The sequence below is a fragment of the Acomys russatus genome, chromosome 19 (genome assembly GCF_903995435.1).
Source record: "Acomys russatus chromosome 19, mAcoRus1.1, whole genome shotgun sequence".
NCBI lineage: Eukaryota > Metazoa > Chordata > Mammalia > Rodentia > Muridae > Acomys > Acomys russatus.
In genome coordinates, this window is record NC_067155.1 from 14492706 (window position 1) to 14520466 (window position 27761).

Below are 27761 nucleotides of genomic sequence, written 5' to 3' on the forward strand. Positions count from 1 at the left end.
ATTATGATGATGATGATGGCTTTTTGAGACAGGGTTTCTCTGTGTAGCCTTGGCTGTCCTGGACTCGAATGTAGACCAGGCTGGGCTTGAACTCAGAGCGATCCACTTGCCTCTGCCTCCTCAGTCCTGGGATTACAGGCGTGCGTCACCACACCCAGCTGAAATACATCTTTTAAAACAAGTTGTCGGGCTGGAGAGATGGCTCAGTGGTTAGGAGCACTGCCTGCTCCAGAGGTGCTGAGTTCAATCCCTAGCAACCACATGGTGGCTCACAACCATCTACAATAAGATCTGGTGCCCTCTTCTGGTGCGCAGGCGTACATGCAGGCAGAATACTGTATGTGTAATAAAAAATCTTTCAAACAAATAAAACAAGTTGTCACAAAGAAATACATCTGTCTCCCCTAGCACAAAGAAGATGTGAGAACTAAGACTGAGGAGAGAGAGAGACACTGGTAGACGTTAGCTCCTGCATTCTCTCACCTTCCCTGAGGAGATGCAAACCAGCAGATCAGCACGTGGGTGGCATCGTAGTCCAACTTGGTGAATCGTGTGTTTTATTGAGGTGCATCGCTGTGAGTTCGAGGCCAGCCTGGTCTACAAAGTGAGTACAGGATGGCCAAGGCTACACAGAGAAACCCTGTCTCGAAAAAAAACAAAAACAAAAACAAACAAACAAAAGAATAGAGGCGAGGTGCATTGTGAAGATGGGAAACAAATGGTTGGCAAACCCGGAGGGAGGAGGTCCCAGAGGAAGCTCAACACGGGCTAGCCATCCTGCCCAGAGATTGCTTTCCTGGCATCGGCTTTGGATAACGATTTTATGCGCTCAAAGGGCAACTTGCACGTTCCTTAACTCCGTGGGTCAGTTCTGCAGTAGAGTGGAAGGGGGCGGGGAGGGGGTGGGTGGGGGCGGGGCGGGGGGTGGGGGCGGGGGGTGGGGGCGGGAGGGAGGGAAGGAAGGAGGGAGGGGGAGAGAGCGTGAGCGCACCACTGTAATGTATTGTTCTGCGACTTCTCCATATTCATATACGGGGGTCCCCTAAACCCCCCAAGGGTCAAACTCAAGACCCTCAAGGCTTGGCAGCAGGCGAATTTACCCAGAGCCCAAGACTTTGTTTAGCTGTCTTCTCTCTCTGCAGGGTCGGTCCCCTCCCTGCCTGGGTTCAGTGGCACCCCTTCCCCCATCCTGATTTCCTATCCTCGGTACTCAAAATTGATCATCAGGTTTGCGTCCCTCACAAGACCGAGGAGACACTCGTAGCCCCGCCCCTTCTCTCTTTTTTTTCGAGACAGGGTTTCTCTGTGTTAGCCTTGGCTGTCCTGGACTCGCTTTGTAGACCAGGCTGGCCTCGAACTCACAGCCATCCTCCTGCCTCTGCCTCCCGCGTGTTGGGATTACAGGCATGCGCCACCACTGCGCCCGGCTATCGTAGCCTCTCTTGTCCCTTTGGGAACTGGCGAGATGAGCGCCTCTCAGCTCACAGTCATTTCTTTCTCACGGGGCATGACGGATCGGTGGGTTTCTTGTTAGAGTATTACTTATCGCTAGTCCCCGGCTTTGGGACGGGGAAAAACTAACTGACGGCTTGACTTTTCTGTGCCTCATGTGTAGAACCGGGAATAGAACGGAGCTCGGTCCACTGGTGGAGTGAGTCCAACCGAGCTCAGCTAGGCTGGGGTGGGACGTCCGTCTGGGGGACCCGTGCGAGGGCCGGAATTACCTTAAGCGCCAGCACTATGTAGTAGCAGACGGATCCGATCAGTGCTAGGCCTCCCAGGGTGGCCACCACGATGAGGCCTATGGCAGATCCTCCTGAGAGGGCCAGGAAGTCGTCGGGCGCCATGGGATAGACCGCTGTGGGAGCTGCAGCCGTGGGAGCCACGGTGGTTTCTGGGAACCAAAGAGGTACAATACTGAAGGAGCCAACCATCCCTCCGAGACACCCCATCCGCTGTCATTGTATCTCGGTGAGCTTCGCTGGACCGTCTTTCTCTGTTTCCCAGAATCCTGCGGGTTCCTGCTGTCCTGCCACTTCTCCACCGGGCAGGGGGTGGAGCCAGCTCCATCACCGCTGGACCTCAGTCTGAGCCACACAGAGGCCTTGTAACCAGGTGGGGTCTGCCTATATGAGATTGAGAGATGAAGCCAAGGAGTAACAGCTGTCCCCCACTGTTGCTATCCCTCCCAACAGGCGACAGGTGCTGCCCAGCTGCCGAGCCCAACCTACAGCCCGAGCCTAGGACTGCAATCAGGGCAAAATGGCTGTTGTTTCAAGCTTCTAAATTCCCAGGGCAATTTGTTACTCTTGTAATTTATAGGTTTATAACGGGGGTCTGCTTGTAACTTAGGCTCTTCTGCACACTGGGTTCTTTTCTGTTTCCAAATTCATCCATTTCTTTCCCTCCTTCTTCCTCCCGCCCCCCTGCCCCCTCCATTTCTTGCTTGTGTTCTTTTGGAGACAAGGTTTCTCTGTGTAGCCCTTGCTGTCCTGGAACTCACTCTACAGACCCAGCGTGTCTCGAACTCACAGAGACCCACCTGCCTCTGCCTCCAGAGTCCTGGGATTAAAGGCATGCATAACTGCCACCACTCTCACCTGGCTGGGAAACGTTTTTTAAGACACAGGATGCAAGGCAGGCACAGTGACTGGAGCCCGGCTGTAATCCCAGCACTCTGGGAGGCAGAGGCAGGTGGATCTCTCTGAGTTCGAGGCCAGCATAGTCTACAAAGTGAGTCCAGGACAGCCGAGGCTGTGCATGCGCACGCGCACACACACACACACACACACACACACACACACAGCGCAGGGGGGTGGAGGGTGGGAGATGTAAAAGCAAAGTGAAACAACAGGATGTTTCTGGGAGGGCTGGTGTCAAAACCTCCATCCTTAGAGGTCCTGAAGACAGGAAACAAACAATTCAGAACAGTTCCCAGGGCTGGGTGGTGGTGGTGGCGCATGCCTTTAATCCCAGCACCCGGGAGGCAGAGGCTGGCAGATTGCTGTGCGTTTGAGGCCAGCCTGGTCTACAGAGTGAGTCCAGGATAGCCAAGGCTAACACAGAAAGACACTGTCTCGAAAAACCAACCCACCCCCCACCCCCCCATGCAAAAAGGAACAGCTCCTGGAAGTCTCTGGAACCGCTACATACTTCAGTGCTGACAAAGTTGTCAGGCAAGCTCAGCAGAGGTGGCCCTCAGGCAAACTGGAAGGACTCTAGCCAGCCCCAGCATGACAAACTTGATCCTGTCGAACCTTGCTGGTCTCCCCAGTTCCCTCTGCTTTGCCAAAAACTGTTAGGTTACATTCCTGAGCTAGCCAGCCACCACGGTCTATTCCTTATGGGCCGCTTCTGACGACCAAGGTCCAGCTATCAAAGTACTGAAGTCCAAGCCATCAAAAGGCCCCTTTGGCTCACCTAATTAACATTCCCAATTAAAATTAAACACCTCCTCCTAACACGGGGTCTCCCCTTGTACCTTTATAAACCATCATTTTCCTATGTACCTAGGCTGTCTCCTCTCTATCCAGAGGCAGTCCTTTGTCCCCTTTGGGGGACAAATACCCCTGCTCCCTTTCCACTCTTCCCTTCCTCTTTTCCCTGGTCCTCTGTTTCCCAGCTCCCTCTCTTATTCCCTGCCTTTCGTCCATCTGGGCAAATCGGTTTCTTTTGGGCTGAGAACTTGGTCTTGGAGTGTGCTGTGCTGCAATCGAGCCCTCAGAAGGGGCACTCCCCACTCCGTGGAGCTGCCTGCGGGCTGGGCAGTGCTCCAGGTCCCCCCCACCCACCCCCATCCCCCTCCCCACTGCCCCCTCCCCCCACCCCGCTTTGTGAGCTGTCCCTCCTGCTGGGGTGGGCTGGGGTGACCCAGCTGTCTTTGTGTAAGTGCCTTGATCCTGTTAGTAACTCCTCATGGAGATTGCTGTAAGTAACCGCAGGATACAACTCGCTGGTTCACCATCTGCTCAGGACCCTCCCCCCACCCACTCACCCCCGCCCGACCACCAAGGCCAAGTCTGTTGTATACAAAACGGGCTAATGTGGGCCTGGGGAGATGGCCTGATGGATAACGTGCTCACTCCATGATAAGGACCAGAGTTTGAACCCTCAAGACACCCACATAAATGTCAGGCAGATGGTCTGCTTCTAATTCCAGCACCTGGGAGGGAGGTGGGGGAAGACAGGGCGGAGACAGGGGGTCCTAGAACAAGCGGGCTAGGTAGACTAGTTGTGTCAGTGACCTCTGGGCTCGGTTAAGAAGCCTTGCCTCAATGAATAAGGCGGGGGAGCTATTGAGGAGACCCATTTGTCAGTCCGTCTCTGGCCTTCATATATGCAGGGATACACAAGCGAACGGTCGTACATGAGAGAAAAATTAAACAAACAAACAAACAAAAAAACCCAACAGGCTAATAAGCCACTGCCAACCCCGTGGAAAGAAGCAAAGATGGAAGGACAGTTTGACTATAAAGCTCCGGTGGCTGTGGGGAAGCCAGCCGCAGACTCATGTGGGTACGGAGTCCCCACAGGGACACTTACGTCTCAATGACACGGTCACCGGCTCAGAGACCAGCTCTTTGTCTGAGTTCCTGGCTATGCATAGGTAGGTGCCCAGCTGAGCTGGGGACAGTCGCCGGAGAAAGAGCTTCTCCCCAGTTCCGCATGGCTTCCCATCCAAGGTCCAGCTCAGCACAGGCTCTGGGTGCATGGTCCTCACCCACTGTAGGATCACAGAGTAGTTAAGGTCGCTGAAGATCACGCCCTGAGAAGCCACGGGGAAGGTCACCAGCGGGACCAGGCTGGGGTTGTCTGTGGGGACAGAGAGCAAGGCCCTCAGGTGACCTAGGCATCCAGGTGACATTGGCATCTCTTCTGCCACCACAGTTGCCCACATACATTCATTCACTCTTTCAGTCATTCATGCATTCCTGTTGTCCAGACCTGCTGGGGCTCAGCAGCTCCTGTGTCCCATTGCCTGTGGGTCACCACAGTGGCGGTAGTCGCAGAATTAATTATACTGGTAATAATAATATCGGGGTTACTGGGTACTGGGTAGACTTAGGCACACTTATTTTAAACTTATTTCTGTTACCTGGTACAACCGAGGCATTGGTTTTCTGTTTGGTTGTTTGTTTACTTATTTTGAGTCTCACTATGTAACTCTGGCTGTCCTGAAATGTGCTATGTAGTCCAGGCTAGCCTCAGATGCGCAGAGATATCTGCCTGCCACTGACTCTTGAGTGCTGTGATTAAAGATGTGCACGACCATGACTAATATAACTGAGTCTTTCCTTTTAAGATTATTGGGGCTGGAGAGGTGGCTCAGAGGTTAAGAGCACTGACTGTTCTTCCAGAGGTCCTGAGTTCAATTCCCAGTGACCCCATGGTGGCTCATGACCGTTTATAATGAGACCTGGTGCCCTCCTCCGGTGTACAGGCACACATGTCGTCAGAGTTCTGTATACATAGTAAATAAATTATTTAAAAAGGTTTCTTTATTACATTTCTTTAAAACGTATTTTTGTTTTACATTTGTGTGTTTGTGGGGATGTGGGGGATTCATTAAGATGTCAGAGAACAGTCTATAGGAACTGGTTCTCTCTTTCCGTCATGTGGGTCCTGAGGATTAAACTCAGCTCCTCAGGCTCGGCAACAAGTGCTCTGTACCCAGCAAGCCATGTCACTGGGGGGTGCTGGCAGGGGCTCTACCACTGAGCCACGCCCCCAGCCCCTCACTGGGGGATTCTAGGCAGGGGCTCTACCCACTGAGCTATGCCCCCAGCCCCTCACTGGGGGATTCTAGGCAGGGGCTCTACCACTGAGCCACGCCCCCAGCCCCTCACTGGGGGATTCTAGGCAGGGACTCTACCACTGAGCCACACCCCCAGCCCCTCACTGGGGGATTCTAGGCAGGGGCTCTACCACTGAGCCATGCCCCCAGTCTCTCACTGGGGAATTCTAGGCAGGGGCTCTACCACTGAGCCACGCCCCCAGCCCCTCACTGGGGGATTCTAGGCAGGGGCTCTCCCACTGAGCCACGCCCCCAGCCCCTCACTGGGGGATTCTAGGCAGGGGCTCTACCACTGAGCCACGCCCCCAGCCCCTCCCTGGGGTATTCTAGGCAGGGGCTCTACCACTGAGCCACGCCCCCAGCCCCTCACTGGGGGATTCTAGGCAGGGGCTCTACCACTGAGCCACGCCCCCAGCCCCTCCCTGGGGGATTCTAGGCAGGGGCTCTACCACTGAGCCACGCCCCCAGCCCCTCACTGGGGGATTCTAGGCAGGGGCTCTACCACTGAGCCACGCCCCCAGCCCCTCACTGGGGGATTCTAGGCAGGGGCTCTACCACTGAGCCACGCCCCCAGCCCCTCACTGGGGGATTCTAGGCAGGGGCTCTACCACTGAGCCACACCCCCATCCCCTCACTGGGGGATGCTAGGCAGGGGCTCTACCACTGAGCCATGCCCCCAGCCCCTCACTTGGGGATTCTAGGCAGGGACTCTACCACTGAGCCACACCCCCAACCCCTCACTGGGGGATTCTAGGCAGGGGCTCTACCACTGAGCCACGCCCCCAGCCCCTCACTGGGGGATTCTAGGCAGGGGCTCTACCACTGAGCCACGCCCCCAGCCCCTCACTGGGGGATTCTAGGCAGGGACTCTACCACTGAGCTACGCCTCCAGCCCCTCACTGGGGTATTCTAGGCAGGGGCTCTACCACTGAGCCACACCCCCAGCCCCTCATATGGGGAGTCTAGGCAGGGGCTCTACTGTTGATTTATGCCCCCAGCTCCTGACTACAACACCTGACTGAAACTGGGTGGTGGTGGAGCATGCCTTTAATCCCAGCACTTGGGAGGCAGAGGCAGGAGGATCGCTGTGAGTTCGAGGCTAGCCTGGTGTACAAAGTGAGTCCAGGACAGCCAAGATAACATAGAGAAACCCTGTCTCGAAAAACTAAAACAAACAAACAAACAAACAAAACCCAACAATAACACCTGACTGAAAACTCTCTAGTCTCAAGTAGTTTGTGATAGCAGGAGAAAATGGTCTCACACAGGGGTGACTAATGACTGCACTACAGTTGCCCTGTTGGGCCCTGAGGGGTGTGGCTGAGCCCAATTCCTCAGAACTGGGTCCCTCTTCATCGGCCCCACTCACAGTTGACTTGAATGTGCTCAGTTGGTCTCCCATGGGGCTTGCTGGCATCCAGAACCTTGGTGTCACTCTCCGAGTCTTGAGCTGAAGCATCCCTGATGACCAACCTGCCTCCAGTGTGTGGCACCTCTTGGCTGATGTGAGGAAGTCCCCGGAAGCCCTTAGGAGAGGTCATGGCTGGTGGCTGGGTTTCAGGCTCTCGGAACCAAGAAGTGCTGAGGACTCCCTTAAGTGCTCTGGTGACAGGCAGGTGGGTGCCAGCTCCTTCCAGTTTGGGCAGCTTGGAGGTGGCCGAGCAGGTGCAGGCGGTGAGCAGGGCACCTTGGAGGAGACAGCAAGGAAGAGGGGACAGCAAGGGACAAATGAGACCACAGGTGGCATGAGAAATGCCTCTTGGGCCGGGCGTAGTGGTGCACGCCTTTAATCCCAGCACTCTTGGGAGGCAGAGGCAGGAGGATTGCTGTGAGTTCAAGGCCAGCCTGGTCTACAAAGTGAGTCCAGGATAGGCAAGGCTAACACAGAGAGACCCTGTCTCGAAAAACCAAAATGAGAGAGAGAGAAAGAAATGACTCTCATAGGGTCTTGTATTTGAACACCTGGCGCTCACCAGGGGGCGCTGTTTGGAAGAAATTATGGAGCCTCTAGGACAGTAGTTCTCAACCTGTGGGTGGTGACCCTCTTGGGGGCGGGGGTCCAACACAGGGGTGACATAACAGATATTCTGCGTGTCAGATATTTACATTACATTTGCAACAGTAGCAAAAATTACAGTTATGAAGTGGCAACCAAAATAATTTTATGCTTAGGGCGGGGGTCACCACAACATGAGGAGCTGAAATAAGGGGTCGCAGCATTCGGAAGGTTGAGAACCACTGATCTAGGACAGAGAGTGTAAAAGTAACTTTTATTTTCCTGGTTCAGTTGTTGTCTGGGAGGCTCACTGCCTCCTTCTGCTAACCTAGGCTCAGTCCTGGAAGCTTCTAGCCTCCGTACAATCTAACCTAGGCCTAGAATGTTTTCAGCCTCTAAGACTTACTGCTTAGTAAGCTCGCCCTTACTTGTTCTTTCTGAGCTCTGGGCTGGCTGGTTCAACTCAGCTGTTCTGGCTCAAACTCTTCTCCCTACTTACTTACTTAATCTGGCTTCTCTCTCAGCCCAGAATTCCTCTGCTTGGCCTCAAACTAACTCAACAATCTGCTCTGTTTGGCTTCTTCTCATTTTCTGGCCTGTTCTGTCTTCACCTGAATTCTCTCTCCCTGCAGCCCATCTCTCTATTACTGTCCTGGTAAAACTGCCTCCTCTCTCTGTAAAACTGCCTCTTAAGTAGCTTCCCTTTCCTCTCTCTTCTCGTGGGAGTAGGATGTATCCTAGTCTGTCAAATCTTCTCTGATCTGTCACCTTTTCTGCCATCCAATTAGACGTCACTTTCAAACCTGGGTGCTTCCTTCTACAAATTAACTTTACCTTTGTTTGGGATTAAAGGCGTGCACCATCATGCCTGGACCTAAGCTTTTCTTTCCCTGATACTTGCTCTATTCAGATCTGCTTTGCCTCTGTCTCCTGGATTAAAGGTGTGTTTGTATTCTAGCCAGATCACACAGACCTAGAAGATTTTTGGCTGTGATCTCTTGCCAGGGCAGCCGTGTTCTGAATTAACATTCCTCTACACCAGAGTCTTGTTGGAGGAAGTGCGTTACTAGGGGTGGGGCTTGAGTCTATGGCTTGGCCATACCCCTTCCCCTCCTTCTCCCTTTCTTTTATGTGATAGAAAATGTGACCCAGCAGCTCCCTGATCCTATGATCTCCCTGCCTGGCTGCTGTCCCTTCTCCATTGTGATGGACGGCATCCCTCATAACGCCCCGTCTTTCCTAACTTGCTTGTTGGGGCACTTTACCACAGCAACAGAGAGTATTAACATGCTCGGTGTGGTGGTGAGAGCCGGGATCCCAGCACTTGGCAGGTAGAGACAGGAGGGTCAGGAGTTCAAAGGGAACCATATATCAAACTGGGAGCAAGCCTGGGCTACACGAGGCCCCATCTCAAACAAAAATGGGTTGATTCTTTTTGTTGTTATTGTCCTTTTATAGATAGGGCCTCACCGGGTAGCCCAGGCTATCCCGGTTGACCTGAAACTCAACTTGTGGCAATTCTCCTGACTCGGCCGTGTACGTGTGTGTGTGTGTGTGTGTGTGTGTGTGTGTGTGTGTGTGTGTGTGCGCGCGCGCGCGCTCATCAAGGCCAAAAGGGCATATTCGATGCCCCAGATCTAGATTGACAGGTGTTAGGTCGCAGGCAGTCCCGTAGGATTTCTGGCATTAGATAAAAGGAACTTGTGATACCAGTTTCCACCTGCCATAAGGAGTCAATTCCCTGACCTCTGGCAGAAGGATACAGAGGTACCTGTGCCATCCATTGAAGTGCATGCTGGGTCCCCAGGCTCCCTCAGCATCACAGTATACACCTTAGTACACATTTCAAAGCCCCAGGTCAGTCTCCTGGTCCTTCCCTGTGCTAGGGACGCAGCCTCCTTTTCACCTGCTGCTCTCTTCGATTCCCGCATTTTCTCTCTATTCCCACTATTCTCGCTCTTAGTCCCTCCTATGCTCTTGCTTTCTCACACTCTCTGAGTCTCTCTCTGTCTCTGTCTCTCTCTGTCTTGTCTCTGTCTCTCTGTCTCTGTCTCTGTGTCTGTCTCTCTGTCTCTGTCTCTGTCTTGTCTTTGTCTTTGGTCTCTGTCGTTCTGTCTCCCTGTCTCTCTGTCTCTATCTCTGTCTCTTTGTCTCTCTGTCTCTATCTCTGTTTCTGTCTCTGTCTCTGTCTGTCTTCCTTTGCTCACCTGTTGTCTTCACTGTTCTCTCTCACTTTCCTGCTTCCTTAGCTCTGGCCATGCTCAGTCCACTTCTTTTTCTCTCTGCTCTCTCTCATATCTACAGTAAAACCCTCCCCCCGCATCATGGAGCAGTCATGTGCCCCCTCACATACAACGGGCAGCTCTGGGGCACTGTTGTCTTGCCTGCCTTTCAGTGACTCAGTGTCAGCAACTGACATCGTCACCCACCACAGCCGGGTAGGGCACATTTCCACTGTCACCACAGGTTGGGTACAGACGGGCACCTGTTTTTGTTTTTGTTCTCATTTTTGGTTTTGTTTTGGTTTTTCTTTCTTTTTTTAAAGATTTATTAATTTATTTAATGTATATGAGTACTCTATCTGCATGTACACCTACACGGCAGAAGAGGGCACCAGATCGTGTCATAGATAGTTGCAAGCCACCCTGTGGTTGCTGGGAATTGAACTCAGGACCTCTGGAAGAGCAGACAAGTACTCTTAACCTCTGAGCCATCTCTCCAGTCCAAGACAGGGTTTCTCTGTATAGCCTTGGCCATCCTGGACTCACTTTGTAGACCAGGCTGGCCTCGAACTCACAGAGATCCACCTGCCTCTGCCTCCCGGGTGCTGGGATTAAAGGCGTGTGCCACCACGCCCGGCTCAGGCAGCCATTTCAAAAGGTTCTGGCCACCCCAGATTGTTCTCTCTGTCTCCAGGTCTCTCTCACACCCCCACTCTGAGATGGCCTTTCACTGCCTCTGCCCAATAAACTTCTTGTGCTAACTCTGTTGTGTGCTTGACCTCTTAGAGTCACGCCTCGTCCCCATCCTCCCGAGGCACTGCCCCTGCTTCATCCTAATAGCCACACTGGGACCTGAACTCAGGTCCTCTGGAAGAGCAGCCAGTGCTGTGTTAACCATCTGATGGCCTGAGTTTGAGTCCCGGGGACCCACAGGAAGGCGGAAGAAGCGAGCGGAGTCTGCATAGTCGTTCTATGACCTCTGCGTGCACACCGCTCACACGTGCTCGCTAATAATAAAGGTGTGAGCCTCTGTGTGGGTGTGGGGAACTGAGCCTAGGTCCTTTGCGAGGGCAGCCAGTGTTTTTAACTGCTCAGCCATCTCTTCAGCCTCGACCTCCAACCCTTTTAAAGGCCACGAACAAAATGGTTGCCAAGAATCCATATTTCCTACTGAGACCTAACACAAAAGAGATCCACCAACCTCCCATCCCCCAACCCCACCCCATCCCACCCTCATGTCCCCCATCCCCCACTACCCCCTTGGGGCTCAGAGAAGAAAGCCTGACCTTGTGGGGAGGTGGCTGAGATGGCACCATCTGAAGCTTTTTTTGGTCAAGATTTGAAATGGGGCTGGGGTGTGAGCCCGGAGAGATACCTTTCGAAGTACCCCCCAGAATTTGGGAGATGAGGGGCCTTAGACTTGTAATGAAGGACCCCCTCCGCGCCCCTCCCCTCCATCACAGTGGTGGAGATCAGGTGCAGGAAGGACCCAGTGGAAGGTTTGAGTCAGTGCTAGAGGCCAACTCCAGCACTACCAAGATGGTGGCTCACAGACCACGCTGGCCCGGCAGTAGCCAGGGCCTCTAAAGGAATTGAACTCTGGACTCTCAGATTCACAGTCAGGAGCCTTATTAATTGAGCCTCCTAGTTTTCCTGCTGCCAAAACAGCTCCCTAGCTGAAACCTTTTTGTTGTTTAATAGCAGGAAGCCCTAATCAACTAAGCTGGGTGGCTCTTTTAACTCAGAGTACAGAGTACAAGCTGCCACAGCCATGACAGTTTCCTACTGTAAATAACAGGGCGTTGTAAAAAGAAAAACCGCAGTTCCTTTTAATTTAACGGCTAGCAGTGAACAGCATCTTGCTGGAAGCTAGAGACCTAATTAGGAAGGCTGATGAAACACGCCCAGACTGCTTATTGCTTACTAAATTTACTAAACTTAGTAGACTAAGCAAGCAGATTTTTTTTTTCTGAGACAGGGTTTCTCTGTGTAGCCTTGGCCGTCCTGGACTCACTTTGTAGACCAGGCTGGCCTCGAATTCACAGTGATCCGCCTGCCTCTGCCTCCCGAGTGCTGGGATTAAAAGTGTGCGCCACCACTGCCCGGCACAAGCAAGCAGATTTTTATGAACCTCACACACACATGCACACATACAATCGATAAAGAAAACAATGTTCTGCCTGCATTTACCCCTGCGGGCCAGAAGAAGGCATCAGATCTCATTATAGATGGCTGTGAACTACCACGTGGTTGCTCGGAATTGAACTCAGAACCTCAGAAAGAGCAGCTAGTGCTCTTAACTGCTGAGCCATCTCTCCAGCGTATCTTGGGTTTTTGTACTAATACAAAGGTTCTCTATGTATGGAAAAAAAATTACCTCATTCAAAATAGATACAATCATTATGTTAAAAGGGAGTTTACAGTGGGACTATTGCAGTGGTTTTTATCTATATGCTCATGAATTGAAAGCAGAAGTTTTGTCTTTTTCTTATTTCAAATGTGCATTATGTGTTTGAAGCAAGAGTTTTTTATGTCAAGGTTTTCCCGAGAAACAGGTGTCTGTCTTTTATAGCTAACAATTTGTTCTTTGTTTCTGTATTCATATGGTTTGTCTGTCAGTCGGTCTTTCTTTTTTGTTTTTGTTTTTGTTTTTTTTTTGTTTTTTTTTTCGAGACAGGGTTTCTCTGTGTAGCCTTGGCTGTCCTGGACTCACTTTGTAGTCCAGGCTGGCCTCGAACTCACAGCGATTCACCTGTCTCTGCCTCCTGAGTGCTGGCATATGGCCTTTCTCATCATGGTGTACACCTGAGCCTTATCCTAGGACTAAATCTAGAAAGAACATATTTCCTTGATTACGTTGTTTCAATCTTTTCCTTCTTGGTATAATTCCCGCGGAGGTTCACAGAGCTCCTAGCAGTGTTTGCCGTACTGCAGGAGGGTTTTTAAATGACTTGAATCAAGTCAGAACTCCTGTAAAATGAGCATCAAGCATCGTGAACTCCTCAGTGTGTTTCAACAGCTCTCTGTCATGAAGGTACATTGAAGGAGAGATAAACCTGGTTTTTAGGATCCCAAGTGTGGGATCGGAACGGTCTCGTGAGAGGACAGGTGAGGTTAATTCACTAGAAAGGCAACCACCTTGTGCAGAAGCTTAATTGTTGTCAGCTAAAAAGATCCCGTGAACTGACTTTGGGAGGAGATATAAAAATGAACCCAGAACTGAAGGCGGGACTTTTTGGAGACTTGGGATAGTTTTGGCTGTTCATCGCTGCACTTTGAGACGCTTCTAGAGAGAACCATTGGAGGGAAGGCTTTGCGGCTCCAGCTCCTGCTGAGGTTCTGGGTTTTGGTTACTCTAGGTTTCAACAACAACAACAAAAAAATCTTACAGATTGTGCCAAAAAAATTGTTCCTATCCTTACAGTTTTGTTATTGTGTCCATTAATCCTTATTTCCTATTGTTTTGGTTACTAGGGTTATAAGTGACGTATGCTCGGTCACTAAGTTGTTAATAAAATATATTGGTTAAGAAAATTGAGCCTACAGTACGTCTTTAACACAATCTGCAGGAAATCTGCCTTACAGAGTGAAACTGTAGGCAGTGAGGGTCTCTGCCAAGCCAGCTATATGAGACAAGCATGGAAAGACAGTACAGCAACAGTAACCAGTCCTAAGGTAAAATCCCCGGGGCTCAGCCTAAACCAGGGACACACCCATTGGCCAGTCTGGCAAAAAGGAGTGGGTTGCCTCCAGGAAGCTCAGTTGCTTCCTCCTGCCTGCAAATGCTCCCAGCAGGTCAGGCACAGGGGAAGGAAGGGATTCTTGGCGGGACAGGCTTGGGGGATGGGGAGGGAGGAGAGATGGCGCTGAACATCCAGGGAGGTTCCAGGGAGGCCTTACCCAGAAAGATCCACGAATGCACACACTCCCCCCCCCCTGCCCCCCCCCCCACCCCCCGCCCATAACTACAGCACTCAGGTTCAAGTGTGCTGGGCCTGCTTTTCTCTTCTTCCCTCTGCTCTTGCCCAGAGGGGCTCAGCGGCAGCTCTGAAGGGGGAGAAGGAAGTCCAGAGGGTGGGGTGGGGGTGGGGTGTCTCCATCCCCTTTACAGAGCAAGCCCTGACTTGGGGACCAGGAAAGCTTTAATTTGGTTGAACTTGGAGGCTTTATTTATTCTTATTTAAGTTTTGCTGGTTTCTGAGACAGAGTCTTACTATGTAGCCCTGGCTGGCCTAGAACTTGCCATCTGGACCAGGTTGGCTTTCAGAAGATTTCTGTGGGCCCCCTGCCTTTGCCTGTTGGGGTTGCAGGTGTGAGCGACCATGCCCCACCCCAGGGCTTTTAAAGTGGACAGAACTAGAACCTTGTATTGTTTCCTTTTGAGATCTGGCTATTTCAGAGGCCAAACTGAATCCTAACTTGTGATCCTTCTGCCTCAACCTTCCAAGGGCTGGCATCACAGGCCTGGGCCACAACACCTGGTTCAGAACTTCTTCTTCTTCTTCTTCTTTTTTTCTTTTTTCTTCCTTTCTTCCTTCCTTCCTTTCCCAGACAGGGTCTCTCTGTGTAGCCTTGGCTGTCCTGGACTCAACTTTGTAGTCCAGGCTGGCCTCGAACTCACAGCGATCCGCCTGCGACTGCCTCCCCAAGTGCTGGGATTACAGGTGTGCACCACCACGCCCAGGCTGGCTCAGAACTCTTGACCAGGAGGAGAATGCAGTTCTTTTGTTAGGAGAGGCCCTCTCTGTGACCTCTGTCATCCAGACCACTGCACTTCAAAGCTTCATCCTCATCTCCAAGGTGTATGACCTGGGAAAGCTATGCACCCCTCTAATCTGTGGGGTTCACCCCTCCTCCCCCATCATCCTCCTCCTCCCTCAGCCCCCTGGGACTGAGGACCAGCAGGTCTGGGAGGTAACTGTCACTGTCTCAAAGCATATCGATCTGACTGGTAGGTCATTTAGTCCCGGCAACCACACACCATGATGACCGAAACTCTCCTGTTGTGATTATTTGTGTGACTTGTGTGAATCAGTTCCCTCCTCCACCTTTACATGGGTTTGGGGGATCAAACTCAGGTGTCAGGCTTTCATGGCTATCTCACTGCCCAGCCCCAGACTTTGCCCACTTTTTTTTTTTCTTCTTTTTGGGTCAAGTTCTCTTGTAGCCCAGGCTAGGCTTGAACTCGCAATGACTTGAACTCCTGATCCTCCTGGCCCCTCCCTAATGCTGGGATTACTGTGTGTACCACCACACCTGGTTTATCTGGTGTCAGTGATGGAATCCAGGCTCACCCAAGCTAGTCTGAGCACTAGACTAACTAGACTGGCTTAGCACTTAGTACATAAGTATCATTTGTTAGTTTGTTTTGAGACAAGGTCTTGCTACATAGTTGTTACAGGTGTGGCTCTCACTAAGTAGCATAGGTTGACCTCAAATTCGTAGCAATCTGTAGCGGGTCTTTGCTACTTTGTGGATTTCTCCTCCTCCTCCTCCTCCTTTTCTTCTTCTCCTCCTCCTCCCTTTGGTTTTTCTTTTCTTTTCTTTTTCTTTTTTCTTTTTTCTTTTTTTTTTTTTTTTTGTTTTTTTTTTCAAGACAAGGTTTCCCTGTGTAGCCTTGGCTGTCCTGGACTCACTTTGTAGACCAGACTGGCCTCAAACTCAGCGATCCGCCTGCCTCTGCCTCCTTGAGAGCTGGGATTAAAGGTGTGCGCCACCACTCCCGGCTCTGTGGGCTCTTCTTTTCCCCAACCTTTATTCCCCTGGTTTCACCTCCTATCACTAGATAAGAGGGAAAGAAGAATAGAAGGAGGGAGAGAGGAAGAGAGAGAGGGAGAGAGAGAGAGAGAGAGAGAGAGAGAGAGAGAGAGAGAGAGAGCAAGTGCCCTGAATCTGATTTCTTTCTTCTTGTTTCTTCTTTGAGCAGAGCTACTAAGAAATCACAACCAAGCACCAACCCTACCAATGAGACTGTAGCATTGATATGTACTCTGAAAGGTCCCAGAATTCCAAGCATCACACAATCGCAGAAACCATCTGCAGGTGGCAAAAACACGCCTCTGCTAGAGCATGAGGCAAATGATAGTCAGCTGCTGCAGACAGTCCGAAGCAACCCCATATCCCCACACCTGAGATTAAAACAAACATATTCTTATCATATTTCTGTGTTTTTTGTTTTGTTTTGTTTTTTGAGACAGGGTCTCTCTGTGTTAGCCTTGGCTTTCCTGGACTCGCTTTGTAGACTAGGCTGTCCTCGAACTCACAGCAATCCACCTGCCTCTGCCTCCAGAGTGCTGGGATTAAAGGCGTGCACCGCCACACCTGGCATATTTCTGTGTTTTTAAAGAAACCAAAATTCCAGAATTCTCACTACAGCAGTCCTCCTGCCTGAGCGTTTCAGGCTCTGAGATAACTACTATCAGGTACCAGCATCTACTACCATGCTGGGCTGTGATAATTTTATTAGGGTCTGGATAGCTGGAGCATGTGGTACCCCAACAGAAAGGGGCTCGGCTCATCAGATGTGGATGCTGACCTCTGCCAGTCCTGAGAGATTGGCAGGCGAACATCCCTCTTGGATCCTCTAATGCTTTTTGTGAAAAGAACTAGAGCTGCCCTTAAGGCAGAAAGGATGTGACCGAGGGCAGCTGGTAAAGAGCCAGGCTGCCTAGTTGGCACACGCCTGTGATCCCAGCGGTGGGAGGAGCCGAGGCAAGAGGATCTTAGGACATTGTGAGCTAGGTAGGCCCACTGCGCTACCTAGCAAGACTGTTTTAAAACAGTCCCTCTCGGGGCTGGAGAGATGGCTCAGTGGTTAAGAGTACCACCTAGCCGGGCGTGGTGGCGCACGCCTTTAATCCCAGCACTCGGGAGGCAGAGGCAGGCGGATCGCTGTGAGTTCGAGGCCAGCCTGGTCTACAAAGTGAGTCCAGGATGGCCAAGGCTACACAGAGAAACCCTGTCTCGAAAAAACCAAAAAAAAAAGAGTACCACCTGCTCTTCCAAAAGTCTCTGAGTTCAAGTCCTGACAACCACATGGTGGCTCACAACCATCTATAATGTAATCTAATGCCCTCTTCTGGCCTGCAGGTGTACATGCAGACAGAACACTGTATACATAATAATAAATAATATTTTTTTTTAATTAAAAAAATTAAAACGGTCCCTTTTTACAACAAAAAGCTGGTGAATTTGGGGAGCCCCGGTTTCCTAACCAAGAGTTCTGTGTGGTGGGTTCGGTGGGCTCGCTGAGGGTGTCCATTCTTCCTCCCCAACCTGAGGTGAAGCCACAGTCTCTCACCTACCTGTTAGTAGAAGCATCTTCCAGGCGGGAGTGAGGCCACGGCCTGTGTCCAGAAGACAGTTCATGACGCCCTCTGTCCCTGGACCGCTCATGGAATTCTGGGTAGAAGAACCTTAAGAACGTGCAGGTTCTCTTATGCGGCTACGTTCCTCCCCTTCAGGCCAGGTCTCTGCTCTGACCCCAGCACATGCTAGGGTCTCCCCCTCAGCCTCTTCCTCCAGCACCCCTATTAGTGGTAGTGGGAGGGAAGCAGTATAGCCCAGGTTTTCAGGATAGAGACTTCTAGGGCCCCCCCTTCTCCATAACCAATGCAGACTGAAGGCTGAGGAAGCCAGCTGTGGCATTATATACAGGCCTGTCCCCTCACAGATGACCAAAGGTCAACAGGATAGAAGGCGGGTGGGGCCCCGCCTCTTGGCTTCACTATCAGGTTCCTGGTCTGGGGCTGTCAGCTCTGAGCCCAGCTCTTTGGAAAAGGAAAATGCTAATGACAGGGTGCCACCATCACAGAGACATGGCATGAGGACCAGAACGTCCCAGGCACTTGGTAGTCAGGTGCTATTAAAACTGAGCTAATGTGTTTGGGTTTGTTTCTAGGTGTGTGTGTGTGTGTGTGTCTGTCTGTCTGTCTATCTGCTTTTAAGTGTCTGTCTGTCTGCTTTAAGTCACAGTGTGCTTATTGTTTTTTTGTTTTTTGTTTTGTCAACTTGACACAAACCTAGACCTATCTAGGAAGAGAGAATCTCAGTTGAGGAATCTCTTTCTTTGTTTCTTTTCTCTCTCTCTCTCTCTTTCTCTGTTTGTTTCTTTGTTTCTTTCTTCGAGACAGGGTTTCTCTGTGTAGCCACAGAGACAGGATCACTCTGTAGACCAGGCTGGCTTCCAACTCAGAGGTCCGCCTGCCTCTGCCTCCTGAGTGCTGGGATTAAAGGTGTGCGCCCCCACCACGGTGCCTTCCATTTTCCTGACTAATGACTGATGTGGGCGTGTGCTCAGCCCACTATGGGCGGTTCCATGCCTAGGCAGGTGGCCCTGGAGTATATGAGACAGCAAGCAGAGGAAATGAAAAGGAGGAAGTGAATAAGGAGTGCCCCTCCACACTTCCTGCTTCTGTTTCTCCCACCAGCTTCCTACCATGAGTTTCTTGCCTCGACTTCCCCTCAGTGAAGGAGCGTGCCTCAAGAGTCGTAAGCTGAAATAAACTCTTTTCTTTTCAAGTTGCTTTTGACCATGGGGGCTTTGTACAGCAATAGGTACCCTAACTAAGACAGAAGGTCTCAGCATGTTGGGCCTGGCTGGTTTGGAATTTGCTACATAGACCAGGCTGGCCTCGAACTCATAAAGATCTTCCTGCCTCTGCTTCCCAAGTGCTGGGTTTAAAGGTCTTTGCCACCACACCTGGCCCGTGCTGTTGTTATCTTTGGACAGGCTTTCATGTAGCCCAGGCTGGCCTCGACATCAGTTAGGTAGCCAAGGCTGGCTGCTGTGCCCCTACCTCCGGAGTGATGGGATCCAAGCCTGCGCTGCTTTTTAGTAGATAAATGAAGGGGTCAGATAGGCGCATCTGGATTTGATCTGAAATCCCCATGACTCACAAGCTGGAGCTTTCTCTCCCAGACTCAGGTTTGCCCAGGGGCAAAGGTCACCGATGACTCACTAATAATAATCATTATTGGATGACTCAGTTTTTTTTTTTATAGCCATGTACTAACCAGCATTTTCAGTGATTTCTCTGTAGTTGTTTGTGCTGGTTAGTTTTGTTTTGTCAACTTGGCACAAACTAGGGTCATCAAAGGAAGAGGGACTCTCAGTTGTTTTGTTTTTTTTGAACCCCAACAGTGTGGTCAGTATTTAACTAAAGCTTACTATAAATTCAGCTTAAAATTGTGAAACTGATTTTTCTCTTTCCAATGTCAGGATTAACAAATGGAGCTATGAGAAGTCACCATGTGGACACATAGGGATCTTGAGGTGTCCTTCATTTCCCCACAGATAGGAAAACACGAACTGTATGAAAACATTTGCTCTTACGCCAGAGAGCAGACGTCACAGGTGAAATGCAGCTGGGCAAGTCTGGCAGTCTAAGCGCAATCCTTGGGGCCCAGAGAACTGACGCTTCAAAGTTATGCTCGGATCTCCACAAGGGCTCCATGGTACTGGTGCCCCACCCCTCCATCACACACACAGACACACACACACACACACCCTCATGTACACATTCCTACACATGCATACATATTTACATGTTCATGCACACATACACACATAGTCACACATACACACACACACACAATATTCATACACAAACACACATAGTTACACATACACACATAAACTAACATAGTCACACAGACAGACAGACAGACAGATACACACACGTGGTAGCTCTAGTGTGTGTGCACATGCACAAAAACAGGTAATTGCAAAAAAGCCATTTGTTAACGTTTGTGCTCACCCATAATCCCAGCACTTTCGAGACACACGCAGTGCTTTGACACTTATGTGGGTGCTGGAGATTTGGTATCAGCAAGGCTAGCCTGGGCTACATCGTGAATTCCAGGCCAACCTGGGCCGCTAACTCCTAGGACCACAATTTCAAAGGCAGTTAGTCAGGTTAGTGAGACCCCGTCTGAAATACAAAAGTACATAAAAGGGCGGACTGGAGGTAGTGGTGAAGGACACACGCCTGTAGTCTCAGTATTTGAGGGGAAGGCAGGAGAATCACTGCAAGCCTAGGAGCAACCTGGCCCTCATAGAGAGTTCTAGGCCAGGCAGAGCTACATAACAAGACTTTGTCTTATGCGGAACAAACATTAGGGCTGCCCAAGCACTTGCCTGGAGGCGCGCCAGTTTCTGCTTTCATTCCGGGCACCTGATTATTTTTAACCCCCTGTTGATTCAGGGTTGACAGACTTTTGAACTGGATTGGGGAACTGAGTCTTCCAGGGTGTATTGTCAGTCTCCTTCTTTCACAAAGGAAAACACTTTTGAGTGAGTGAATGACTTCCAAACTAGTTCACCAACAGTCTTAACTTTTTTTTTTCCAGTTGCTTAAACAAAACAGGTGTAAGGGAGCTGTAAGCCTGCGCAGCTATGCCACCTACTGTCGAATCGTGGAACTGCATCTCGCGCCTGCGTTCCGGGTCCAGGGGAGCATTTTGTCCGACCAGGGGGGGGGGGGGGGGGGGGGGGGGGGGGGCGGCCAGGCTGCACAAACTGTTGCACCAACCAAGGACGATGCATGCAGTGAACCCAGACCCTTCTGTTCGGATGGACAGCGCATTCTCCACGGTTGTGGGGAGTGGGAGTGGGGACTGGCTCTGACATGAATTCTGGGGCTCCGGATTTGATCACTTCTCCTTGGTGGGGGAGGCAGGTCTCTTCTGTCAGAGGTCTAGGGGAGGGGAAAGGGCGGAAGAGGGAGGGGGGATGGGAAGATACAAAGAAGGGCATAACAGTCCGAATGTAATCTGAATAAATTATAATAAATAAATTAAAATATTATTATTATTATTACTATTAATTTTTTTTGGTTTTTTGAGACAAGGTTTCTCTGTGTAGCCTTGGCCATCCTGGATTCACTTTGTAGATTAGTCTAGCCTCGAACTCACAGCGATCCGCCTGCCTCTGCCTCCCGAGTGCTGGGATTAAAGGCGTGCGCCACCACGCCCGGCTAAATTAAAATATTATTACATCATATATCGTTTTCCCTTTGTCCATACAACACCTTCTCTCTCTCTCTCTCTCTCTCTCTCTCTCTCTCTCTCTCTCTCTCTCTCTCTCTCTCTCTCTCTCTCTCTCTCTCTCTCGACAGGCTTTCACTGTGTAGCCCTGGCTGTCCTAGACTCGCTTTATAGACCAGGCTGGCCTCCAACTCACAGAGATCAGCCTGCCTCTGCCTCCCGAGTGCTGGGATTAAAGTCGTGCGCCACCACGCCCATCTCTTAAAAACATATTTTTTAAAATGTATCCATTTCTTTTATTTGTGCGGGTGTTTTGTCTGCATGTATGCCTGTGCACCATGCTCATGCAGGGCAGAAAAAAAACATCCAATGGTTGTGAACTACCATGTAAGTGCTGGGGATTGAACGTGAGTCCTCTGGAAGGAGAGGCAGTGGCCTTAACCACTAAGCCATCTCTCCAGACCCTACTGAGTGCTGTCTACACTAGCATGTCCACTCCGCAGCACCACACAGACAAAAGCACGCACATTTCATTCCCAGGGCACTAAAGAGAGATCCAAGGGTAATTTGATTTTTTTTTTTTTTTTTTTTTTTTTTTTGAGACAGGGTCTCTCTGTGTTAGCCTTGGTTGTCCTGCACTCCCTTTGTAGACCAGGTTGGCCTTGAACTCAGTGATCCGCCTGCCTCTGCCTCCCGAGTGCTGGGATTACAGGCATGTGCTACCACGCCCGGCTCCAAGGGTAATTTGAATTACTCACAATTTCCACTTTATTTTGTCTTTATGCCAGAAGATTTTGTTTTATTTTCGTTTTGTTTGTTTTCTTGGAGATCGTTTCTTTGTGTAGCCCTGGATGTCCCTGACTTAGTTCTGAGGACCAGGCTTGCCTCGAACTTACAGAGATCCTCCAGAGTGCTGAGATTCTGGCTCTGAAGAATATTTTTGCTGGGCTCAGGACTCTTTTCTTTTACATGTGAATGCATATGTGGTGCACGCGGTGCCTCAGACTCACAGAGATCTACCTGCCTCTGCCTCCTGAGTGCTGGGATTACAGGTGTGCACCGAGCTGGGCTGCTTTAGATTTTTTTTTTTTTTTTTTGGTTTTTCGAGACAGGGTTTCTCTGTCAGCCTTGGCTGCCCTGTACTCGCTTTGTAGACCAGGCTACTGACAGATCGGAAAGCTGACATCAGGGAGTGCCAGCAATCCACGGGCAGAGACTACATCAGGTGACAGCGGCTGGTGGGGTGGATTTCGGGTGGTACAGCGCTCGCTCGGTCTAGCATCCTCTGGGCCCTGGGTTCAATCCTTAGCGCTGCAACGAAATTCGGTGTGGTGATGCGTGCCTGTGATCCCAGCATTCGGGAAATGGAGATCATCCTTGGGTGTAAAGATGGTGGACAGCGTGAGGAGAGAGGAGGGGGGGGGGAGAAGAAGGAGGGGGGGAGGAGGAAGAAGAAGAAAAAGAAGGAGGGGGGAGGGGAGCGGGACGGGGAGGGGAGGGGAGGGGAGGGGAGGGACAAAGAAGAAAGAGGGAGAGACAGAGACACAGCTACAGGGCATGAGCGAGCGCTTTGGGGTTCTTTGGGTCAGTGCCTCACTCAAGTTCTACTCTGGGGAGGTAAGATTTGAACAAGAACCAAGCGTAGCAGGCAATCTAGTAGAGGCACTGTATCTAGCCTAAACGTCAGAACGAATAGTTGGTTGTTTTCCAGAAGTGCTTTGACCTTGAAGACGTCATTCAAAGTTTACAAGAGACAAATAAACACGTTTTAGAGACAAAGAAAGACAGAAGGGGAAAAGGGTCTTCCCGATAGAAAAGGGGGAAGGGAAAAAGGATTGTCCCAGGTAGAAGAAAGGACGGCGTTTAATCAGAGGCCGATAGCGCCGCCTTGTGACGGTATTGAGGAATGGCCGATTAGTCTGAAAACGTGGAAGCAATTAAATTCTGTCTGTCTGTCTGTCTGTCTGTCTGTCTGTCTGTCTGTCTGTCTGTCTGTCTGTCTCTCTCTCTCTCTCTCTCTCTCTCTCTCTCTCTCTCTCTCTCTCTCTCTCTCTCTCTCTCTCTCTCTCTCTCTCTCTCTCTCTCTCTCTCTCTCTCCTCCCCGCCTCTCTTTCTCTGACAAAAATGGGAAGAAAATGGCTTAGTGTACTCCTTCAGCTTTTTTAAAGCTGAAGGTATGGCTGTCTGTCACTTGGCCGCTCTCTGCTGACTGGTATGTAGAGACTCGTGTCCAAGGCGCACCTCCAGGATGCACAGTGCCTCTCTTTAACTAGCCAGTTGCAAAGCGCAGCCCTAGGCGTGGCACGGGGCCCTGGTGACTCCAGAAAATACACTGTGTCGTATCTGAACCTTAACTTTGTCAAAAAGCCCTTTGTAGGACTCATTACAACTTAAAAAAAAAAAAAAGATAGTGGCACTGCTTATGCTAGCAATCGATTTCAGGAAGTTTAATATTAATCATGTTACTAAGATCCTTTACTAGCTACAGGGTCAAGCTATCGCAGGATGACATCATCAAACACTTAATGGACAAATTTTTTTTAAAAATTAAAAAGGAGTGTGTAAAGGGCTACACACCCACCTAAATCCTCACATACTATTTAGCTATGCTAACTAAATATTAACATTTTTTTTCAAATTCAAAGGATAATCATTTTTTTTTTTTCTGCTGCCCAAAAGCATTTGCCCTAGAGGAGACGCAACCTGAAGTAATCTAAATAAAAGGGTTTCTATTGCTGTGACGAAACACCATGACCAAAAAAGCAAGTTGGGGAGAAAAAGAGTTTAGTCAGCTTATACCAAAAAGCAAGGTGGGGAAGAAAAGAGTTTAGGCTTCCACATTGCTGTTCATCACCAAAGGAAGCCAGGACAGGAACTCACACAAGGCAGGAACCAGGAGGCAGGAGCTGATGCAGAGGCCATGGAGGGTGCTGCTTACTGGCTCACTCAGTCTGCTTTTTTTTTTTTTTAATAGAACCCAAGTCCACCAGCCTGGGGATGGCACCATTCACAATGGTCTGGCCCTTCTGCCACCAGTCACTAATTAAGAAAATGTCTTTACGGCCTCATCTTATGAGGGCATTTTCTCAATCAAGTTTCCCGCCTGTCAGATACCTCTAGTTTGTGTGTCAAGTTGACACAAGACGAGAGCCAGCGCCAGCGCCTGGAGCAGATTGGCCTGTGGGCCTGTCAGTTGGGGGTCCTTGCGTTAGGTCTCGGGCAGATGGAATATACAGAAGGGAATTCATGCTTCACTGCAGAGGCGTTTCTGGCAGTTAGAAAAAGACCTGCAGGGGCCTGGAGAGATGGCTCTGTCTGCTCCCCCAGAGGTCCTGAGTTCAATTCCCAGCGGCGGCTTGCAACCATCTAGAATGAGATCTGGTGTCCTCTTCTGGTATGCAGGTGTACATGCAAGCAGAACACTGTATATATAATAATAAATAAATCTTAAAAAAAAAAAAAAAAAATCCTGCAGCCCTCAGGAACTTGAGAAACCGGTTCCTACCGGCCAAAAGGAGCCAGTTCCCTGACCCCTGGCAGAAGAGATAGACCTAAGGCTGCCTGTGCATATCAAAGTGTAGGCAGGCCTCCAGGCTCCCTCAGCATCACAAGTGCATCTTGGACCTCCTCCCAGACACCCGATTGTTCTCTTCACAGCGGAAGTGTCACCTTCCCCACCTCCGCAACCCCCCCCCCTCGCCCCCGTGCTGCTCCCTGCTCTCGCAGATAGTTCTGGCCATGTCCTGTGTATTTCTCTTTCTCTGTGCTCTGGACTCTCCCAGATGCTTCTCGATATTTTCTCTCTCTCTTATTCACAACGGAACCTTCTCCCTCAGTAATGGAGTGGCCAGGTGGGCAGCATCTTTACCGCGGCTCCTCAAATACATCCGTTGACATGTTGTGTCCACTTAAGAGAAGCTTGGGTTATTTGGGAAGAGGAACCTCAACTGAGAAAAGGCCTGTATTTTTAAGGGTTTCTATTGTGTGGTAAAAAAGCCATGACCAAAAGCAAATTGGGAAGCTGGGCGTGGTGGTGCACGCCTTTAATCCCAGCACTGGGGAAGCAGAGGCAGGTGGATCCCAGTGAGTTCCAGGCCAGCCTGGTCTACAAAGCGAGTCCAGGACAGCCAAGGCTACACAGAGAAACCCTGTCTCGAAAAACCAAAAATCAAAACCAAAACGAACAAACAAACAAAAACAACAATGAAAAAATTAAAAACAGGGGAGGAAAGAGGTTTCAGCTTAGTAACAGTAACAGTCCTTCATTAGGGGAAGTTAGGGTAGGAACCTGGAGGCAGAGGCCATGAGGGGGTTGCTGCTTAGTGATTTTTTTCCTCATGACTTTCTTAGCTTGCTTTTGTATAGAACCCAGGGCCTTCAGAACAAGAGTGGCCCTATGCACAGTGAGCTGGACCTGCCTACACCAATCATCAGTCGAGAAAATTCACCACAGGCCAATCTGGTGTGGGTAGTTTCTCAACTGAGATTCCCACTTCCAGATGGCACAGTGCCTCCCTCAGATTGGCCTATGATGGATGTCAGGGCATGGGGGGTGGGGCACCCAGCCAGCTATGGGCAGTGTCAACCCCCCGGGTGAGTGGTTTAGGGTCTATAAGGAAGCAGGCTGGCGCCAGGCGGTGGTGGCACACGCCTTTAATCCCAGCACTCGGGAGGCAGAGCCAGGCAGATCGCTGTGAGTTTGAGGCCAGCCTGGTCTACAAAGGGAGTCCAGGACAGCCAAGGCTACACAGAGAAACCCTATATTGAAAAACAAAAACAAAACAGTCTGGAAAAACAAAAACAAAAACAAAACAAAACAAACAAAAAAAGAAAGCAGACTAAGCAATGGTCTTAGTTAGGGCTGTATTGCTGTGAAGAGACACCACCAGGGCCATGGCGACTCTTATAAAGGAAAACATTTAATTTGGGGGTGGTGGTGGTGGTATCTTACAGTTTCATGGGTTTGGTTCATTACTGTTAGGGTGGGAAGTGTGGTGGCATGCCGGCAGATAGGTGCTGATGAGAGGGTTCTACATCTTCATGCGGAAAGGCAGCAGGAAGAGACAGAGGCATACCAGGCTCAGCTTGAGCATCTGAGAAGTCAGCTCTGTCCCCACAACAACTCACTTCCTCCAGCAAGGCCACGCCTCCTAATAGTGCCACTCCCTGTGGGCCAAGCGTTCAAACACAGGAGTCCATAGGGGCCATGCATATTCAAACCACCACAGGTCTCTGTGAGGAGCAAGCCAGCACGCCTCCATGGCCCCTGCTCCCGTTTCCGTCGCCAGGTTCCTGCCTTGGTTTCCCTCGATGGACTGGGACGCAGGATATGTGAGCCAAAGGAACCCTTTCCTCCCCAAATTGCTTTTGGTCCTGGTCTTTATGAGAGTGATAGAACCCTGACTAGGACAGTGGGTGATTATCTTGAGTATTAATTAATGCGGGAGGGCCCAGCCAGCCCACTGTGGGCAGCACCATCCCTAGGCAGATGGTCCTGGGCTGAATAAGAAAACTAGCTAAACATGACTCTATGAGAAGGCCAGAGAGTGAGCCAAAAAACAGCATTCCTCCATGGCTCCTGCCTTGATTTCTCTCAGTGAATGAACTATGACCTGGAAGTAGTAGCTAAATAAATCCTTTTCTTCCCTAACTACTACTTCTTCTTCTTCTTCTTCTTCTTCTTCTTCTTCTTTTTCTTCCTCCTCTTCCTCTTTCTCCTCCTCTTCCTCTTATCCTCCTCTTCTCTTCTTCCTCATCCTCTTCCTCCTCCTCTCTCTCCTCCTCTTCCTCCTTCTCCTCTTCCTCTCTTCCTCTTCTTCCTCCTCCTCCTCCTTCTTTTTCTTCTTCTTCATGGCATTTTGTCAACAGTCACAAAAGGAAACTAGGATGATACATTAACTCCTTTTGCGACCAAATCCTAGACAAGAAGCAACTTTGTGAAGGGCCATGGTGGCACACACCTTTAATCCCAGCACTCAGGAGACAGAGTCAGGGAGATCTGAGTTTGAGGCCAGCCTGGTCTACAGTGCAAGTCCGGGACAGACAGGGCTATACAGAGAAACTCTGTCTGAAACCACGCCCCCCCCCCACACAAAGAATTGTACCACTGAACTAACTCCTTAGCCTCTGGATAGTAATAATTAACAACAGTAATAATAATAATAATAATAATAATAATAATAATAATAACAACAACAATTATTATTATTATTATTATTATAGTTTTGGGTGTGCATATTTATGTGAGTGTGTAGTGTATTTGCACAGATACAGCTGAGTGCAGGTGTACGGTATCTGTGAAGGTCCTGGGACAATCTCAAGCATCAATCCTTGCTTTCCACCTTGTGGGAAATGAGGTCTCTCCTGGTTCATTGCTGTGTACACCAGACTAGCTGGCTCTTGAGTTCCCTGGAGTCTCTTGGCTCAGCTTCTCATTTTACCATAGGATCTTTGGGATTGCAGATGCGAGCTGCCGCTGGCTTTACATGGCTCAGGGGTCTGACTCAGGTCCTCATGCCGCAAACCAACCAAGCTGTCTCCCCAGCTCCTGGTGTTTATAATGTTTATTTTTATTTTGTGTGTATAGGTGGTCTGCCTGCATGTATGTCTGTGTACCATGTGTGTGCAGTGCTTGCAGAAGCCAGAAGAGAGGGATAAATTCCCTGGAATTGGAGTTACAGACATGTGGGAGCTGGGAGTTGAACCCAGGTCCTCTGAAAGAGCAGCTGGTGGAGCTAGGCGGTGGTGGCGCATGCCTTTAATC

General features: G+C 50.2%; 2 protein-coding genes across 2 annotated transcripts in view; both read right to left on the reverse strand.

Annotated features, from left to right (window-relative positions):
* LOC127203739 (zinc finger protein 235-like) overlaps positions 1-27761 on the reverse strand; it is a 211637-nt gene that overhangs the window by 62196 nt on the left and 121680 nt on the right. The gene's annotated exons all lie outside the window — the stretch shown is intronic.
* Igsf23 (immunoglobulin superfamily member 23) lies at positions 843-17603 on the reverse strand. The gene is made up of 5 exons (XM_051162598.1): positions 17317-17603; positions 7272-7481; positions 4543-4812; positions 1725-1894; positions 843-871 (listed from the first exon to the last, which is right to left on the reverse strand). Exons 1-5 carry the CDS (start codon positions 17405-17407, stop codon positions 866-868), a joined length of 747 nt encoding a protein of 248 aa, XP_051018555.1. The 5' UTR covers positions 17408-17603; the 3' UTR covers positions 843-865.

Excerpts from the sequence above, each read along its gene's own strand:
- Igsf23 (XM_051162598.1), bottom strand. The coding sequence starts at position 17,407 with ATGAGCGGTCCAGGGACAGAGGGCGTCATGAACTGTCTTCTGGACACA. Across the intron at positions 7,482-17,316 it reads GAAGATGCTTCTACTAACAG|GTGCCCTGCTCACCGCCTGC; the intron begins GTAGGTGAGAGA and ends GTCTCCTCCAAG. Across the intron at positions 4,813-7,271 it reads AGAGGTGCCACACACTGGAG|ACAACCCCAGCCTGGTCCCG; the intron begins GCAGGTTGGTCA and ends CTGTCCCCACAG.